At 42.4% G+C, this 20641-nt stretch overlaps 1 protein-coding gene across 5 annotated transcripts in view; it reads left to right on the plus strand.

Moving 5' to 3' along the window:
* The window catches only part of MGLL (monoglyceride lipase), a 190240-nt gene that overhangs the window by 140669 nt on the left and 28930 nt on the right, over positions 1-20641 (plus strand). For all 5 annotated transcript variants that reach the window (XM_054587495.1, XM_054587497.1, XM_054587496.1 and 2 more), the window contains exons 4-5: positions 12952-13088; positions 14348-14458. In XM_054587495.1, the coding sequence (XP_054443470.1) occupies positions 12952-13088; positions 14348-14458 (248 nt within the window). The remainder of the gene's footprint in view (positions 1-12951; positions 13089-14347; positions 14459-20641) is intronic.

Raw genomic sequence — 20641 nt, forward strand, 5'->3', positions numbered from 1 at the left:
AGATATGGATTCTCAGTTTACCAAAAAAAAAAAATACAAATGAATCTTAAAATATGAGAAGATACTTGACCGACTCTTTCTCTTGTATTGTATAAGCAAAAATCCAAACAAGAAACAAGAGGTTTCTTTTGTAAGGCTGAGAGAAACAGGCCCTCCCTCTTGTACCTCGTGGACAGAGTGAGACAGCAATCCCATCTGAAGGGGAATTTGGCAATATCTACGAAAATGTCATATGCATATATCTTTCAACTAAGCAGCCCTGTATCTAAGCATATACCCTGAAGCTACTCCTTCACAAAAATGAAAGAAAACATTCCAAGGTTATTTATTACAATTAAATGTTTAATAAACAAGAGATTGGATATAATGCAAATATTTGTCAGTAAGAGATTGCTTGAACTATATAGTTTACCCACACAAAACAGTACTACGCAACAGTATAACAGATTGAATAAGAGCTCTGGGGCCTGTTTGTGATATAAAGTAATCTCCAGAATATGATAAAGTGATAAAAAAAAACAACCTGACATAGAGGAAATAACCATGTGGCATACTACTTTTAAACAAGAGGAAAAATAAGGATAGGTGATAGATAGATAAATAGATAATTTTCTTTTTCTAAAGATTTTTTAAATTTATTTTAAGAGAGAGGGGGAAAGGAAGGAGAAAGAGAGGGAGAGAAATATCAATGTGTGGCTGCCTCTCACACGCCCCCTCCAGGGGACCTGGCCTGCAACCCAGGCCTGTGCCCTGATTGGGAATCGAACCAGTGACCCTTTGGTTCACAGGCAGGCACTCAGTCCACTGAGCCACACCAGCCAGGGCAACAGATAATTTTCTTATCTTTGCAAAAAGAAATGTTTTGAGGAAAAAACAGAAAACAATTAAAGTGATTAACTAGAGGGAATAAGAGGGGAAAGTTGGAAGAGATAGGGGTAGGAGCAAGACTTCACTGGATGAATCTTTTATGAAAAGATTCTGACTGTTGTACCAGGTAAAGTTTTCCTATTCAGAAAAGAAAATTAAATTAAAAAGCAAAAGAGCAAAACCTACAATTGAAGGCCAATTTAATTTGAAATTAATTAACCTAATTGTATATCAAATTAATAGCATGAACACAGAAAAAATAATTATGGCATATGTGTTATAATTTGAACTCTAAACACAATACTCTGGCCATATCAGATTGAACTACATTCTAAGGACAAAATTAACTGCAAAGAAATGTTTGGTCTCCCTCAGCTAGCTTATTGTTTTGGTAATATTGATATTGTGACTTCGAAACTATGCTATATATTGTTAATACCACAGCTGAGAAAATATGTTAATACTATTAGCAACCAACATTTTCAGTGTCAGAGAAAAAGACATAAAATATAAAATCAGAGAAGTTAAGAAAACCTTTGAGCACTGATTTTTAACTAAAAATACCAGTATGAACTTGGGATTTTGAAAAAATTCAGTTTTCTAGATCTACCCATGGAGAGGGCACCGACACTATGATCGGCTCTGATGGTTCTGAGCACCCCAGCATTTAAATATTCATATTAAAAACACCATTTTACACTAAAATAAATAAAGAAGCACTGTTCCACACTAAAAAGAAATAGGGTTCCTTGGAGAAATGCTTAATTCTAGATCTGGAGCAGAGAAATTTAGGAAAGTCAGAATGCTCATGGCAGAAAGTAAGAAAGTATTTGACCAATAATAGGAATACAGGAACACCATGAGAGGAAACCAATTATATCCAGAATGTAGGACATTTTAGTGGCCTTCTCTCTTTAAAATTAAAGTGAAGAGAATGTTCTAGATTAAGACAGACTAAAGAAACACAACAATCAAATACAATGTACAAACTTTTTATCTGGGTTTTTAAAAAACAACTAAGATACCTGGAAACAATTGGGAAGTTTGAATTTGGTTTGAATATGAGCTGATATGAGGGAGATACTGTGAATTTATGCAGGAGGGAAGGTAACACTGTAGTTATGAGAGGAATGTGTGTTTTAGGAGAAACACACTCAAGTGTCTAGGGATGGAGTGTCATGATAGCTATGACTTACTTTTATAAAATTGTTTCTAGAAATAACTTCAGTTTACTGAAAGTTTGCAAGAATCATGCAAAGAACCTCTATATATCCTATACTCAGATTTGCCAATATCTACAACTTACTTTAAATGATTCAGCCTTATTATATTTACAAATAGGAATGTGTAAAGCAAGTAAAATGTTACAACTGTTGAATAAAGATAGTAGGCATACTGCTGTTTATTGTCATATTCTTCCCATGTCCTTGTGTGTTTGAAAAATTTTGTATTGAAAAGTTGGAGGAAAAAACTGGGGGGAAATTCTATTTGAAATGTTGAAAGATCTTCAGGATATATTGTCAGGTAAACAAAGCAAGATGCAGATCAGGATATAGTATGTTTCTTAATGTTTATAAAAGGGGCAAAATCAGTATATGTATTTGTATTTGCTTATAAAGAGGCACGTGAAGGAGACATGAGATGCTTGAAGAAGAGTATAGGGGAAGAAGAACGAATCCAGTGGCAAGGAGAATGTTCAGTGTACACCTTTTTATACCACTTAGATTTTTAAACCATGTGAATGAGTTCTCTTTTAAAATACAATTTTTGAAATCAAAAAAGGAATAAATGAAGGTGGTATACAAGTTATTAATGAAAGGAGAACAAAAAAAAAAGCAGTGAAGTGGAGGAAAACAAAGTAAGTCCATTTCCATGGGAGCCCTGTGATAGCGTCCACCAAGTCAGTATGGAGGGGGTGCAGTGTGTAATAAAAGTGGAAGAATGAAGACAAAGACAAGGTCATTGCATGTGGCCACAGAGGTCTCTAGCAACTCCTGACATCAGGGAAGAACCTCAGCAGGTTATACAGAGGATGGGCTAGGAAAGGGCAATGAGTATAATTCACTCTTTAAAGACTGAAAGGGAAGAGAGAAAGAAGATGGTGGTTGCCTGGCCTGGAAGGTAAAGCAGGGAGCAAGAGAGAGAGAGAGAGGATAAGGGATGGCAGAGGGAAAGGAGAAGGAGAAGGAGAGGGAGAGGAGAGAGGAAGGAGAGAGGAGAGAAAAGAGAGAAGAGACCTAGGCCAGTGATGACTAGGATCAGGGAGATTCTACTTTGGTAAAGAAAGAAAACTTCACAAGGGAGAAGGGTGAGGAGGGCCATGTTGAATGGTCCCATATTTTCAAAAAGGAGTGATGTATCTGCTCAGAGTTCAGGAGGTAGATTATAGTCTTTAGGATAATGGAGACATTTGGGGGAGATGCTGAGGCAAATTTGTTTGGCAACCAAGTATGTATAGAGGCAATAGGTTTGGTGTTGCCTAGCTCACAAACTCATGTTCATCCAGACCTCACAGAATAGAGTGAAAGTGCTCCAGCTCAGAACGCAGAAGGGCCACTCCTGAAAAAACTAAACAAATTACCATATGACCCAGCAATCCCACTTCTGGGTCTATGCCCAAAAGAGTTGAAAGCAATAGTTCAAACAGAAAGTTGTACACCCATGTTCATAGAAGCATTTCCCCCAATAGCCAAGAGGTAGAACCATCCTACATGTTAACTGACAGTTGACTGCATAAACAAAATGTGGTAGGTATATGCATACAATGGATGATTATTCAGCCTTTAAAAAAAAGAAGGAAATTCTGACACATGCTATAACAAGGATGTACATTGAAGACATTATGCTAAATAAAATAAGCTGTTCACAAAAAGACAAAACTATATGATTCCACTTATAGGAGATTTTTAGAGTAGTCAAATTCATAAAGATAGAAAGTGGAAGGGTAGGTGCCAAGGGCTGCAGGGAGGGGAACCAGGAGTAAATGTTTAATGGAGGTATTAGCTCAGGCTGCCATAACAAAGTATCACAGACTGGGTGGCTTACGCAACACTTATTTCCTCACAGTTCTAGAAGCTGGAAGTCAGACATCAAGGCATTGGCAGGTCTCTGAGGTCTCTCTCCTTCATGTGCAGATGGCCATCTTCTTCCTGTGTCCTCACATGGTCTTCCCTCTGTGTGTCTGTGTCCTAACCTCTTCTTATAAAAACACTAGTCCTATTGGATTAGGGCCCACCCTAGTGACGTCATTTTAACTTAAGTACCTCTTTAAGGGCCCTGTCTCCAAATAATCACTAGGGGTTAGGACTTCAACATATGGATTGCAGGAAGGGGTGGTGCAAATAATTCAGCCCATAACAATGAGTGTAGATTAAGTTTGGAAATATGAAAAAGTTCAGATGATGGATGATGGCGATGGTTAATTGTGAATGTACTTAATACCACTGAACTATACATGAAAACAAATGGTTAAGATGGTATAAATGTTGTGTTCTGTATATTTTACAATAATACAAAAGTAAATTTAATTAAATTTTAAAAGGGAAAAAATCCTCAGAGAAGCAGGGGAACAGAAGGTGCCGCTGAAAGAGTAACAGAACGGGTGGACCCTGGGCTTCATACAATGGTCAGAGAGGCAGGTGGGGCTGGGCAGCGGGAGGCAGACAGGAGAACAGAAAACAAGAGTATGGTCTGACCACACTGAGTTTCTGAGTCTGAGGTCTGGGCAGCCAGTCAGGTTCAAGTGATGATGAGTCTTCTCCCTTCTCATCTGTGAAGTGAGTATTACTATAATTATTACTATAATATCTTCCCCAAAGAAGCAGCAGGTAAGTTCTGGGCAGATACTCTTCACTGTGTGGTCCCCTTTCTCTCAGAGCTCACTCTTTTTTGCGATTTTCAAACAATCACATCAGCTGCTTTCAGCCTGAATGTGGAAGCTACAGTAAGTGTGTTGCTTCTGTAGTGACTTATGTCCTTCTGAGGGGCCAAAAGTGGAGAGATCCTAAGAAAAGTACATGGGAAATGAATAGTCCAGATGTGTGATAGCTAATTTTGCATTGGCCAAAAAGTTCATTCGGCTTTTTCTGTACAATGTCTCTAGTAGTCCTTAATTGTCTTTAAATTCATTTGAAACAATTTTGTTAGGTTGTATTGTGACAGCTGTAATATCATCATGCATTTAAAAAAACTTACCATTTTGGTGAATTTTTGTGTAGCTATTTTAATATTGAAGATGGAAGAAAATACATAACATTTTCAGCATATTGTGCTTTATTATTTCAAGAAAGGTAAAAATGCAACTGAAACACACACACACACACACACACACACACACAAGAAGATTTTTGCAGTGTCTGGAAAAGGTGCTGTGACTGATGGAACATGTCAGAGGTGGTTGGTGCCCCAGCTGATGTGGCTCAGTGGATTGTGAATCGAAGGTTCGCCGGTTCAATTCCCAGTCAGGGCACATGCCTGGGTTGCAGGCCAGATCCTCAGTAGGGGACCCATGAGAGGAAACCACACAATAATGTTTCTCTCCCTCTCTTTCTTCCTTCCTTCCCCTCTGTCTGAAAATAATTAATTAATTAATTAATTAACTGGTTTGCAAAGTTTTGTGCTGGAGATTTCTCACTGGGTGATGCTCCTTGGTTGGGTAGACCAGTTGAAGTTGATAGCAATCAAATTCAGACATTGAGAGAGGAGAGAAGATGGTGGAGGAGTGAATGGGAGTCACACTGACCTCCTCCCAGGACCAAACTGGAATTGCAACTAAATAGTGGAGTAATCACCTGGAAAACAATGGAACTATAGTGGGAGAGGAGACTTGGTGATGCGGACAGACAGTGGATTTGACTCTCACACATCCCAATGGGTGAGAAGTGCGGCGGAGGCTCGAGAGGGTGGGCTGGGTGCACACGGGCACTAGCACCAGAGGGACATTAAAACGGCCAGTTAGCTTCCCCCGAGAAGAACGGGGTCTGAATCATAAACAGGGACCCCTAAACTACAGCATCTAAAACCAAGAAAATATAGACAAAACGCAACCCTGAAAAGCTTAGGGGCGCTGTCTGCCAGAGACGGGGGGTGGGGGGGTGCTGGGGATGCAAAGAGACATTTAAAGGGCCAACGCAAAAATTGCAGTGGCAGCCACCCTCCTTAATCTCTGGGTAGAGGCGGCAGCAGGGTGGGCTGGTGCCTGGGAAAAGACTGGTGAGGAAAACTTTGTGAAGAGAACAGACAAGGCGGCTGGTGGAACCCCGGTGATGGCACGCCTCCCACTCTGCAGCTACCATCTCGCTCAGGCATAAGGGAATCAATTAACCTGCCTTTTGTGCGCTCTGCACACAGCTTGTACACGTGTGAGCTGCAGGGCTGAGTGCAGACTGGCTGGGAGAGCCTTGAGGAGAGACTGGAGAAGGAGACATTGGGGAAAGAACGGGAGGAGGAAACAGGGAGTCCTGACCCCTTCTCCTTTCCCTAGTCTCCATTGTGCGGGAAGAGGACACACCCCCAAAGAGCCAAAAGCTGAAAAGCACACATAGACACCCCAAAAACACCCAGTGCAGGCACGCACAACAGCGCCGAGTGACCGGCGAGGGTTGGCAAGCGTGTGTGTGACCTGCGCGGGCTGGCGAACGCTTGCACCGGCCAGCAACGCGACCCACAGATTGGCACCAGTATGCCTGCGAGGGAGTGCACAGAGCGGCAAGGGCAGGCGTAAATTGATCCGCCTGCCCGCGATTGCGGAGCAGCCCACAAAATTAGTAGACCAGCCCAGAGTCCCTGGAGGAGAGACCAGAGACAGAATTAACCTGAGAGTCCTGGAGCTGACTTCCTCCCTTTTCCGTAGTCCCCATTTGGCGAGGGCAAGCAACGCACTCAAAGAGCCAAAAGGGGGGGAAACACACAATAGAAGACCCTAAACTGACCAGTGCCAGGGAGCTCGCTGGCCAGCGGGGGCAGACGAGTAGGCGAGGTCGCGAATAAGCCCCCTGGTCTGGGGCAAGCACATGGGAGCCCAGGCAGGCGGGGGACCCTGCCAGGCCGGGAGCCCGCTCAAGGAGCCCATGTGAGAGTGCAGAGAGATCCCAAAAAATAGCCCAGCCCTGACCAAAGGGGTCACAGAGCTGCTCCAAGCAGGAGTCAGACACAGGCATTAGACTCCTGGAAGGCCCAAACAAACAACCCAAGGTCCTATAGGGTCAACAACTGACATCATCAGAGGCAAGCCAAGAAAGAAAAGTAAAGGACAAAAATACTTAACAGACTCTCACAAAAATGGGAAGAAAAAGAAGTTCCCCCCAAATGAGTGGAAAAGGGGACTCCCCACATAGAGACCTAAATGAAATAGAGGCAAGGGAACTATCAGATACTGAATTCAAAACAATGGTTCGAAGGAAGCTCAATGAATTCAGCCAGCTCAAAGATAACTATGAGAAACTGCAGAGAAACTATCAGGATCTTACAGCAAACTATATCAGCCTGGAAAACTACACAGAAACTATCAAGAAGACACAAGAGGATATGAAGAATACCATTTCTGAATTGAAGAACACAATAGAAGGAATCCAAAGCAGGCTGGATGAAGCCGAGGATCAAATCAGTGAGATGGAGGATAAGGTAGAAAAAAGCTCCCAGAAGGAACAAGAAATGGAAAAAAGACTGAAAAAGAATGAAGAGGCATTGAGGGAAATGCAGGAAAACCTGAAATGCAATAATATCCGTATAATAGGGATTCCAGAAGGAGAAGAAGAGGAGCAAGGGATAGAGAACCTCCTTGAAAAAGTAATGATGGAAAATTTCCCTAATTTGAGGAGAGAAAGGCTCTCATGGATCCAGGAGGCACAGAGGACCGCACTCAAGAGGGACCCAAGGAGGTCCACTCCAAGACACATCATCATTAAAATGGCAAATGTCAAAGACAAAGAGAGAATACTCAGGGCAGCAAGGGAGAAGGAGAAAGTAACATACAACGGGGCCCCAATACACCTAGGAGCTGACTTCTCAACAGAAACACTACAAGCCAGAAGGGAATGGCAACAAATATTCCAAGTCATGAAAAGCAAGGGCCTACAGCCAAGGCTGCTCTATCCAGCTAGGCTCTCCATTAAAATAAAAGGGGAAATACGGAGTTTCCCAGACAAGAGAAGACTAAAAGAATATATCTCTACCAAACCAGCACTCCAAGATATGTTAAGGGGACTGATTTAAGCAGATGAAGGAAATGAATGAGAGAGAGAGGAACACAGGTACAAAGAGAAAAGATGAGTAAGTTTTTATCAATAGTATCTCTCAATGTGAATAGACTAAATGCCCCAATCAAAAAACACATGGTAGCTGAATGGATAAGAAAACATGACCCATACATATGCTGCCTACAAGAGACCCACCTCAGAGCAAGAGACCTACACAGATTGAAAGTAAAGGGATGGAAAAAAATATTCCAAGCAAATGGGCATGAGAAAAAGGCCATGGTTGCTATACTTCTATCTGACAAGGTAGATTTCAAAACAAAGGTAAAGAGAGACCCAGAGGGGCACTTTATAATACGTAAAGGAAGAATCTATTAAGAAGACATCAACATTGTAAACTTACATGCTCCCAATATAGGACCCCCAAGTTTATAAAAAAATTCTCGGATGACTTCCAAAAAGATATAGACAGCAACACACTGATAGTAGGGGATTTCAACACCCCACTCTCAAAAATGGACAGATCTTCCAAACAAAACATTAATAAACATATTGTGGTGCTGAATGACTCACTGAATCAAAGAGACTTAACTGACATATATAGAACCTTACATCCCAAAGAAGAAAAATACACATTCTTTTCAAATGTTCATGGCAGTTTTTCAAAGATAGACCACATGATAGGACACAAAGCAAACCTCAGCAAATTCAGGAAAATTGAAATAATACCAAACCTTTTCTCAGACCACAAGGCCTTGAAACTCGAAATCAACCTCCAAGAGAAACTTCAAAAACTTGCAAACTCATGCAGACTGAACACTAGACTATTAAACAATGAATGGGTCAATAATGAGATAAGAGAAGATATCAAAAAAAATTCTGGAAACAAATGAAAATTAACAGACAACAGTCCAAAACCTATGGGACACAGCAAAGGCAGTCCTGAGAGGGAAGTTGATAGCAATACAGGCTTACCTAAAAAAGATAGAAACATTTCAAATAAAAGACCTAACACTACAACTTGAAGAACTGGAGAAACAACAACAAATAAATCCCAGAGCAAGTAGAAGGAAGGAAATAGTCAAGATTAGAGCAGAACCGAATGACATAGAGACAAAAAGAACAATTCAGAGGATCAGCCAATACAGAAGCTGGTGCTTTGAAAAGATAAATAAAATTGACAAGCCTTTAAGCAGACTCATCAAGAATAAAAGGGAGAGGACCCAAATTAATAATATCAGAAATGAAAGAGGAGCAATAACAACTGATACCACAGAAATACAAAGGATCGTCAGAAACTACTATGGACAGTTATATGCCAAGAAATTTGAAAATCTTGATAAAATGGACAAATTTTTAGAAAAGTATAATCTTCCAACACTGAAGGAGGAAGAAACAGAAAGCTTGAAGAGACCGATAACAGCTGTGGAAATTGAAACAGTAATCAACAAACTCCCGGCACACAAAAACCCAGGGCCGGACGGTTTCACAGAATTTTACAAAACATTTAAGGAAGAGCTAACCCCTGTCCTTCTCAGACTATTCCAAAAAATCCAAGAGGAGGGAAGACTCCCAGACTCTTTCTATGAGGCCAGTATCACCCTGATCCCAAAACCAGATAAAGACCCTACAAAGAAAGAAAACTACAGGACAATTTTGCTGATGAACTTAGATGCTAAAAGCCTCAACAAAATATTGGCAAAGTGTATTCCAGCAATACATTCAAAAGATTATCGACCACGATCAAGTGGGATTCATCCCAGGGATGCAGGGATGGTTCAATATATGCAAATTAGTAAACGTGATACATCACATAAATAAAAGAAAAGACAAACACCACATGATCATCTTGATAGATGCAGAAAAAGCTTTCAATAAGGTATAGCACCCATTTATGATCAAAACACTCAGCAAAATGGGAATAAATGGGGCCTTCCTCAATGTAATAAAGGCCATATATGAAAAACCTACAGCCAATATCATACTCAATGGGCAAAAACTGAAAGCTTTCCCACTAAGATCAGCAACAAGACAAGGATGTCCGCTCTCACTGCTTCCTTTCAACATTGTATTGGAAGTCCTAGCCATAGCTAACAGGCAAGAGAAAGAGATAAAAGGCATCCAAATAGGAAAGGAGGAAGTAAAGCTATCATTGTTTGCAGATGACATGATAGTGTACATAGAGAACCCTGTAGACTCTACCAAAAAACTCCTGAACCTAATAAGTGAATTTGGCAAAACAGCAGGATACAAAGTCAACATTCAGAAATCAAAGGCATTTTTGTACACTAGCAATGAAATAGAAGAAGAAGAAATGAGAGAAAAAATACCATTCGATATAGCAAGAAGAAATAAAGTACCTAGGCATAAATTTCACCAAAGATGTAAAAGACCTGTATGCAATAAACTATACAACATTGAAGAAAGAAATTAAGGAAGACACAAATAAATGGAAGCATATACCGTGCTCATGGATTGGAAGAATTAATATCATCAAAATGTCCATACTACCCAAAGCAATTTATAGATTCAACGCAATCCCTAGTAAGATACCAATGACGTATTTCACAGAAATAGAACAGACATTTCATAAATTTATATGGAACCATAAACGACCTCGAACAGCCGCAGCAATTTTGAGAAAGAAACTCAAAGTAGGAGGGATCACTATACCGGACATCAAACTCTACTACAAAGCCACTATACTCAAAACAGTCTGATACTGGCACAAGAACAGACCCATAGACCAGTGGAACAGAATAGAAAGCCCAGAAATAAGCCCAGGTCTCTATGGGCATCTAATATTCGACAAAGGGGGCAGAAGCATAAAATGGAGCAATAATAGCCTCTTCAACAAATGGTGCTGGGAGAGCTGGACGGCTACGTGCAAAAAATTGCAATTGGATCATCAGCTGACACCATACACAAAAACAAACTCAAGATGGATAAAAGACTTAAATATAAGTCTCAACACCATCAAATTCCTAGAGGAGAACATGGGCAGGAAACTCTCAGATATCCCACGCAGCAATTTTTTCACTGATATGTCTCCTAAAGCAAGGGACATAAAGGAAAGAATAAACAAGTGGGACCTCATCAAAATAAGAAGCTTCTGCATGGCAAAAGAAAACATCAGCAAAATGAAAAGGGAGCCAACCATATGGGAAAATATATCTGCTAATGATATATCAGATAGAGGTTTGATCTCCAAGATATGTAAAGAACTCACTCGACTCCACTCCAAGAAGACAAACGATCCAATCAAAAAACGGGCAAAGGACCTGGGCAGACGCTTTTCTAAGGAGGAGATACAGAGGGCCCAGAGGCATTTGAAAGGATGCTCAGCATCACTAGCCATCAGAGGAATGCAGGTCAAAACCACCATGAGGTACCACCTCACACCAGTCAGAATGGCCATCAGAAAGAGATCAACAAACAACAGGTGCTAGCGAGGCTGTGGAGAAAAGGGAACCCTAGTACACTCGTGGTGGGAATGCAGACTGGTGCAGCCACTATGGAAAGCAGTGTGGAATTTCCTCAGAAAGCTGAAAATGGAACTGACTTTTGATCCAGGGATTCCCCTGCTGGGACAATACCCTAAGAACACCAAAACGCCAATACAAAAGAACCTATGCACCCCAATATTCATAGCAGCACAATTGACAATAGCCACGTGTTGGAAGCAACCTAAATGCCCATCAGTAGATGACTGGATTAAAAAACTATGGTACATTTACACAATGGAATACTGCGCAGCAGAAAGAAAAAAAGATCTACTGAACTTCACCACAGCGTGGATGGAACTGGAGAGCATTAATCTAAGTGAAATGAGCCAGCGGGTAAAAGACAAATACCATATGATCTCACCTATAAGCGGAACCTAATCAACAATACAAAGATGCAAGGAAAATAAGACCAGCAACACTGAAAGGAAAAGAAACCAACAGAGACAAGAGGGAAGGAGGGAGGGGGTGGGGGAAAAGGAAGGGCAGGGGAAAGTCAAGGAACATATAGCAAGGACTCATGGACAAAATCAAAGGGGAAGAGCTGAGGGAGGGAATGAGGGAGGGGGCAAGGGAAAGTGGTGGGGGGTAGGCAGAGACAAATGTATTTGAAAAAATAAATTCAAATTAAATTACAAAAAAATTGAGACAATGAGAACCATCAGCGTTATACCATGCAGGAGATAGCGGCCATACTTATCTATGCTTATCATACTTATCATACTCAAAATATCTAAATCAATAAAGTTATTGGTGAAAATGAAAAATTTGTCTTTTATTTCAGGGAAAACCCATATGAACTTTTGGCCAATCCAATGAATAAAATCCCAGAGAAATAGAACCTGACCTGGTTTTATTGCTGCTTTGTTGAGAAGATTTCTAGCAAGCACACTTGACTATTTTTATGTTTGTCATATCTTCTGTAAAATGAGGTGACGATTTTTCTGGTGAAAAGGTAACAGAACACAGTTGTGAGGGTCAATGAACTAGGAGAAGCCAGCAAAATTTTGAGCCTCATGTCTTACTCCTGACCACTTTGCAGAAAATCAGTTTTGATGAACCTCTCCTTGTACCTGCCTTGCTTTCTTCCTTGGAAACGGCCAGAGGGATGACATCCTGGCTTTGTGGACAAGGTGTGAAGTATGGTTCACTTTCTGACTGTGTGCTCTTAGGCAAGTTCCTAACCATCCTGTGCCTGAACGTCCTAATCTGCACAATTGGGAGAGACTTATTCCCATGTTCAATAATGATTGGAAAGGGTTCAATGAGATGATCCATTCAGGTTCTCAGTAAAGAGTGGCTGGCAATTCTGGTGAAGAAACTGCTGAGCTTAGGCAAGAGTCTACCTCCCAGTTATTGTAATTCTCTCATCTCCCATTCCCTTCTAGTTGGCCATGGACAGAGTGAAGGGGAGAGGATGGTAGTGTCTGACTTCCACATTTTCATCAGGGATGTGTTACAGCATGTGGATATCATGCAGAAAGACTACCCAGGGCTTCCAGTCTTCCTTCTGGGCCACTCCATGGTAAGTAGACCACAAAAGACCCAGACCAAATCAGTCCTGTTGTGAGTAGGCAGTGTGAGAGCCCTATGACGAAGAAGAGGTGGCCCTGCCTCCCTGCCTCATCTGCTATCCCCATCTGGCTGCCATACTCCCCTCTGTGGGCCCTGCAGTTGGAATTCCTGGCTATTTAGTGCTTAGGAAACAGATGAGGTTCAGAGTCCTGGAGACAGCCCCAGAAAGAGCTCAAAGAAACACATTACTTCTCACCAGAGCCCAAGGCATCAAGAGGTTGCCCACCAGTCCTTAATGAGGAGCTCAGGTGTGGGGCATCTTGGGGAACTGATCTTTTTTTTTTAACCCCGTTTCCACCTCAGTGCTATTTCATAGAGAGGCTCTCAGGGGTACTTCTGCTCCCTGCAGAGCTACTTCTCAGAGTGGGGATGGTGCTTCAGTCCTGCCTGCTTGCTTCAGATCCGTATAGTACAAATGGGAACTAGGGACAAAGGCTCCCCATAGACCCAATTCCTTAATGGTCATTCAAAATCGTTTTCATCTTTTAAATTTTTAAAAACTTATAAGAATTAACCAAGTATAATCTTTAAATTGGGAGCTCTCAAACTGGCAGTGCCTGGGGCAAGTCTTCCTCTGACATCCTTACGTGTTGGCTGACAGAGAATTTGAACTGCCTGATTTTGAATTTGGGGAAACTTTTCATTCTGGGGCAGAGCTTCTGCCCCTTTATCATAGCCTGGCTCTGTACCTGCATTTCTCTTACCTGTAAGTATTTGCCATTTCAACCCTTGGTTCAAATTACCTGCAGCTTCAGCAAACAACCAAGGTCTCAGACCGCCAGCACCATCCATGTTCACTATATGTTTTTCTTGAACTATTACTGAACTGGAAATTGGGGAGAGTGTAGCAACCTCTTATTATCATCAGATTTTTTTAAATGCTTTTATTAAGCCTGACAGAATGGATTAATTGAATGTCTGCCAGCTTTTGGTTTGAAGCAAAGTAGGAATGTGTTATTGTTTAACTTACAGCCCATAAGTAGGAACCTTATTTGTATCTCTCTGAGATGTTTGCTCTTGGGGAAAAAAAAAAAGTATAATAAAATAATTGCAGGCTCAGTGTATCCAGCATTAGATGGTGTCTATTCCAAGGTACACTTCCTCTGGGTTCTTTGGCCAGGCTTAGGAGGATCTCATCCGTGGAACTCATTAGAAAGCATGTGCTGGTGGAAGCCAGCACACATCAACTCTGCCTGTTTTGCATTGCAGGGAGGTGCCATTGCCATCCTTACTGCTGCAGAGAAGCCAGGCTACTTCTCTGGCATGGTTCTCATTTCACCTTTGGTTCTGGCCCATCCTGAGTCTGCAACAACTTTCAAGGTAAATGGACTTCTGAGTCTGTGAAACTTCTGCAGCTTCCCTAGGACCTCGATTTATAGCTTGAATCTGGGGAAAGAGGCCAAAGTCCATTCTTGGACTTAATACACTATTGTGTTAAGTATTGGACAAATTTTGAACATTATTGCCACCGAGGTTCTGTAATTTCTAAATCAGGTGATTTTACCCCCAAAGACATAGGAAAAATAACTTCCTGTTTGTGCATGTTTTATTGGTTACATGTGTTAGGATTCCAGGAAAGTAACCTTTGTTAACAAGTTACATGCAAGGCTCAAGCTGATTTTCATTGAATATTTGCCAGCTTCAGTCAAAAGTACACAGTAAGTGGAATTGCAGGCTATTTGTAATTGCAACATAGCGTCTTGCTCACTGTCACTCACTTCCATCATAGAGCACTTTCCCCTCTGATTCCAACCCAGCCATCATTTTGTTTTCCTGGTTGTAATGTTACATAATGGCACATGTGTTTGCCTCTTGGTTCTGGGGCTTTCAGCTATTTTTAACAAGGCAAACAAAACAATAATACTACCAGAAGCAGAGCAGGTGCCTTCTTCCCCTGAGAAAGAGGAAACCAGTCCTCAGCAGGGCTGCTTAATTGTGAATGTGGGTTGTTGATATTTGATGAACCTGTCTTTGAGGAGCCTGAAGTTTTGAGAGTTAATACCTAATGAGAGTAGAGAATCCCCACCCTGTATATCTCCAAGGAATGCTCTAGTTCACCTGAGTGCTGGGTGAACTTCTGCCTCCTAAGCCAGTTCTGGGAACTCTCAGAGGAGCACGAAGGGTGAGGTGGTGGGTAACAGGGCCAGGGGGAACTGGACGGCCATCAAATGACAGCAGCGTCATTTAAATCAGTGGTACCCAACCTCCTTGGCACAAGGGACCGGTTTCATGGAAGACAGTTTTTCCATGGACCAGGGGGAAAGAGGGGAGATGGCCTTATAGCCTGGCACCAGATGCAGCTTAATTGTCACTTGCCACTCACTGATAGGGTTTCAATAGGAGTCTGCAAGCAATTGATATATTATGGTCTCTGTACACTCAAACATCTCTGCTAACGATAATCTGTATTTGCAGCTGCTCCCCAGCCCTAGCATCACCGCCTCAGCTCTACCTCAGATCACCAGGCATTAGATTCTCATAAAGAGCGCACAACCCAGACCCCTCACATGCACAGTTCACAGAAGGGTTTGTGCTTCCTATGAGAATCTAATGCTGCTGCTGATCTTACAGGAGGTGGAGCTCAGGCAGTAATTCAAGCAATGGGGAGCGGCTGTAAAAATACAGAAGAAGCTTTGCTCACTCACCTGCTGCTCTCCTCCTGCTGTGCGAGCCTGGTTCCTAATAGGCCGCTGACTGGTACCAGTCTGTGGCCTGAGGGTCAGGGACCCCTGATTTAAATCATTGCCTTAGCTCTGATGCCTTTGGTATTCTCCTAAGTACCCAGACAGGGTAGCACAGGACAGGAAATGAAACCTTATCAAAATGTCCTCAAATGTTTTGTTTTGTTTTGTTTTGTTTTTTCCTGCCACAGACTCTCTTGCCGCAGCCACAGACTTAATCCCTAGAGATGGACTGGCAGGTCCTGTGTATGAGCATTCAGTTAGATAGCTAAATTTTTACCAATTTCAAATGAGAGAAGGTTGAGCAAAAGAGAAATTTGGAACCATCTGATAGTTTAACCAGAGAACAATTTACTTAATTTGAGGAAGAAGAGAGATGGCTAGCTTTTTTTTAATTTTACTCAATTTTAAAGAAATCACCACCACCTTATTAAAACTATCATTAGTAAATTTCAGTGCAGTGTGGGACAGCAGTGGAGGTGGGAGCCACTGTGAGTCTGCCATGGAAAGAAACAGTCATCCACAGAGTCAGGTGGCTACTTCTTGGCCATTTAAATGTGCAAGAGGAGACATGACCTCTTAGACAGCTCCCATAGTGACTATAATTGCATAATGTGAACCAAATCAGTCAAGGGCTCTTGTCCAAGTAGAATAAACAAGACCAGGGTCACGGGGAGAGGGGAGTTCCCTCTGCCATTCACGTGCCTCAAGTCATGAAAATTTACTCAGCTCAGTCAGTGTCAAACATGCTCTGTGCTTATACTTGCATTATCTCATTTACCTCCCATCATCAACCTAGGGAGAGGTCACAACCTGCATTTTGTGGATGGAAGGAGGCTTAGATCAGATGAGTGACTTGGCAGGATCATACAATTTCTGTGATGGATTTGAATCCAAGGCTGTACACTCCTCACCTAGAGTGTTTCTCCATAGGAAAAAGTGGATGTATTCAACACTAGACACTTTCCCTTAGAGAAAAGCCACAGATGGTGGGCTTTTCAGATGATGTGCACAAGTTTCATGGCAGCTGAGCCGTGAGGTGGAGCCAGCAAGGTTTCCTCTCAGAGTCACTGGTGGAGATGGAATTTCTGGACAAGGCCACACCAACATACTCTTTCAGAGCCATGTGCTAATAGATCACCTGTTCAGATCTAGAGCCAGCTGGCACTGAGGGGATGTAGGTCTCTTCTTATTGACCAAGATGAATTAGATTTCCTGTTGCCCCCAAACCTGAGGGCATGTCCTCCCCACCATGGATTCTATTGCTACCCCTGGCTTTTGGGCAGTTTTGACAGAGTCTATGATTCATTTGTCTACCCAGCTCAGGTGACTTGATGACACTGTACACATCTTGTCCTGTGTGACAACCTTCCAGAGAAAGTCTCACTGAATCTTTTTTTTTAATTTAATTTTTTTAATGGTAATGTAATATATTTACACAGGTGAAGACTTCTTTCCCAAATGAAGGTGGACAGCCAGAATTACAGAGGAAGTGGGTACATCTTCTGCAGACACACATACACCCTCCATTTGCTCTTGTGTTTTACACAAATGGAACATGCTCCCTGCACTTCTTGTTTCATTGTTTACTTTTGGTTGGCTAATTTGTTTTTGTGAGTTTTAGGTTAAATTTGGTCACTTACAGAGCAGTTCCTCTTACTGCTCCTTTCCATCAGAAAAACAAAAGATCAATTATAGGATGAGCTCTGAATTAGTCAATAACTTACTATAAATGGTCTATAGGTTAGAAAAGGTATGACCAGAGAATGGGCTCTGACTGAGGTGAGGCCCTTGTACAAGATAGGCCCTGGATTAGGTGAGGTCCTGCTGTAGGATGAGCCCTGGATTATTTGAGGCCCCACTGTGGAATGGCCTCTGGATTAAATGATGTTGCACAGTGATGTGGAGTTTGGATTAGGTAAGGTCTTGCTGTGGGATGGGATCTGGATTAAGCAATGCCTCACTGACTGATCTTCAAGTCATTTATTTGCAGGGGATTGCTGTTATGGTCCCAAAGGTGGACAGATTCCTACAGGCCACCTCTTGCTGAGAAGGCTGAGGCTCAGGAGGGACCACTCCCTGGGTCAGTGGCATTGTCAGGGAGCCACAGAATGCATAGCCTCATGAGTCCTCTGACTCATGACTCCTCACGCAGAGCTCAGCTCAGAACTTTTCAAAGGTTTATTTCATGACCAGGTGTTCCTGCTGTGGAGATTCTTGAAATCATTGAAGCAGACAGTGTGAGATCTCAAGCTTTTTCATACAGAAGGTCATGTAGAAGGTGGCATAAGACTGTTGAAACAAGAAATGTCCAAACCTGACGAGAATTTTTATCAGTTTAGTGGAGCCAAACTGACAACACATGCCAGGGAAAAACATGTCAAATGCTCCAAAGAATAACAGTCTTGCCATTCCTTTTATGCATTTGAGATTAAGGAAGGAATTTAAGGAAGATTATATGGCAATAGAAGAAAACAAAGCTGGGTTCAGATTACAGGATAGTTAAGATTATTTGCATTCTTGATGGTTTTACCTGAGAAGGAAGGGTGTGAAAGGGGTGTCCTCAAAGGTGTAATTGACCTAGATGCACAGAAACAATGGATAGGGCTTGCTTAAAGCAAAGCCCTTTAGTAAAGAAGACATATGCCTAGGGTGTGACTACCCACCATGACTGCCCAGTTAGGAATTTATGATCAGATCACCCTGTGAGGTTACTTTCCATAGAACCCCTCTTTTTGTCCTCATCCCCTACCCTGAAATGGGAGAATGCCAGATCTCCCTCCCCTGCCCCTACCACCAATCCTGCACACATCTGGTTTTTACCTGGATTCTCTGTTTTCAACAAGCTGAGTTGAGCAGAGGCTTCTGGCCTTCAAACACTGTGCTAAGAATGCATTTTACACAAGGGAAATGAGAGCAGAAGGAATTTAGAAACAAAGATCTAATGCATCAGACCAAGTCTTGGCTGTTTATGAGGACATTTCATGGAGATTATGCTCTGGGGAAGGCAGGGCTGGAGTAATAACAGGGACAGAGGGGAAACGCATGGCTGCCCAAGTAGGAAGATGTCAAACTCTGAGCTTAACTGGGGTCTCCTCATCTGCCCAGGAGGACAACCAGGAATATGTAGAAAGCTGCAGAGTTCCTCCTTTTGCTGAGAGTCCCCAGGATCAGGATCAGAATACTCCTCGGCAGAGCCTGGGGTCAAGATGGGGCTCAGCCTGCTGGAAGACTAGTCTTCTAAATGACCTTCCTGCCTATTGCCTGGAGGTCATTTCCTGGGGTCCAGGGTCAGATGCAGGAGCCAACCCTTCCAGTGCTTACAGGTGCTTCCATCCTCCGCCAACAAGGGCACCTGGCCAAGTAGGGAGAAGTGAGTGGCCTTTATGAATGTAGCACTCTTGGCTGACATCTTCTCCATCACCATCCTATACAGAGGGAAAATTATTTCCAATTTATAGACAAGGAAATGAGGCCAATTGTCTCATTCAAGGTCATTTTGAGCCCCAGCTCTGCTAGCAAGTGTGGCAGGATGCTACCTTTCACCACAAAACTCACCCAAATCAGGTTACCTTTACTTTAGCCCAGTTCCCAACTGAATATCTCTCATCTGTTTTTAGTGACTAGCATCCAGAAGTCCCTTGGAGCACTGGGGTGGGGGTGGAGGGAAACTGGGCGAGGGCGTGGGGGATTGCCACACTTTCAAACTTCAAGAACATTTAGACCCAAGAGTTAGGGACTTAGCTGTGCTCATGAATTTGGCAGCAGCAATGCACCATGAGGCATTACTGCCTCTGTCCTGCGGGCATCTGCTCTCTAATAGCTGGGGGTTCAGGCGTCTGAACACTTAGGACTCAAGGAAGGAGTTACCACCTCAACACATCTTTGAGGGGCCCCTGCAGCCAGCAAGTTTTTGGTCCTTTCCCAGGACTTACCAGGAAGAGCACTCAGTGCTTTCTATTTTATGTCTGCTTGAGGGTGCACTTTCCCTCCTGAGATAGTCCAGGCTATTCTCTGACCCTTGCACTGATGTCTCCCGCACAGAGGGCATGGAGCCCTAGCCTCCTTTTGCACAGATGAACCTGCTAGAGCCACTTTAAAGGATAGCAATTGTAATTACCTCTCTTATGTCAAGTCTTTCATGGGAAGAAGCTTTAAAATGATCTTAGGGGGCCATTGAAACATTTTGTAAAATTACAAGCATTTGTGCAAGTCAGTAGTATTTAAAGTGATGGGCCTGCATAATCCAGGAATGCCACAAGGACACACCAAGGACATAGGACACATTCTGGTCTCTTGCTACTCATGATGTGGACCTTGTTTCTGGGGAATTGTCCTCTTTTGTAAGTTTTTTAAAAATAATTTTCAGTTTTAGCTGTGATATGACATTTGTTGCAAAGCTGCAGGTCACTTACTTTTTCTAAAGTCTCCACTCTGAATAACACCGACCTGTGCTCATTCCTTCATCACCCAACACCTCCTCATTGAGATTCTCCTGGGGCCAGAAGCCTGAAGGGCAGTTAGGGGCTAGCACTGTGGGAATCAGGTATTACTCAGTTAACCTTCCCAGCAACCCTTAAAGGTTTATTTCCCCCTTTTTACAGATGAAGAAACTGAGGATAAGAGACTTTCTTGGGAATGCAGAATCAGAGGTCTGATGCAAATTTGCCTGACTCCCAGTCTCTGAGTCTGATGGCTCTACTTCATCACCTCCCTTTTCTGGGGCTGGTAGTCAATGACTGTATGTCCATTCGTTGTGAGTCTCAGCCACAAATTACCTTCAGGCAATGAGATCTGGGGTCCCTGTTGAGTCAGTGTCACT

This window comes from Pteronotus mesoamericanus, unplaced genomic scaffold, assembly GCF_021234165.1.
Source record: "Pteronotus mesoamericanus isolate MK-2021 breed Mesoamerican mustached bat unplaced genomic scaffold, CSHL_Meso_final scaffold_118, whole genome shotgun sequence".
Taxonomy (NCBI): Eukaryota; Metazoa; Chordata; class Mammalia; order Chiroptera; family Mormoopidae; genus Pteronotus; species Pteronotus mesoamericanus.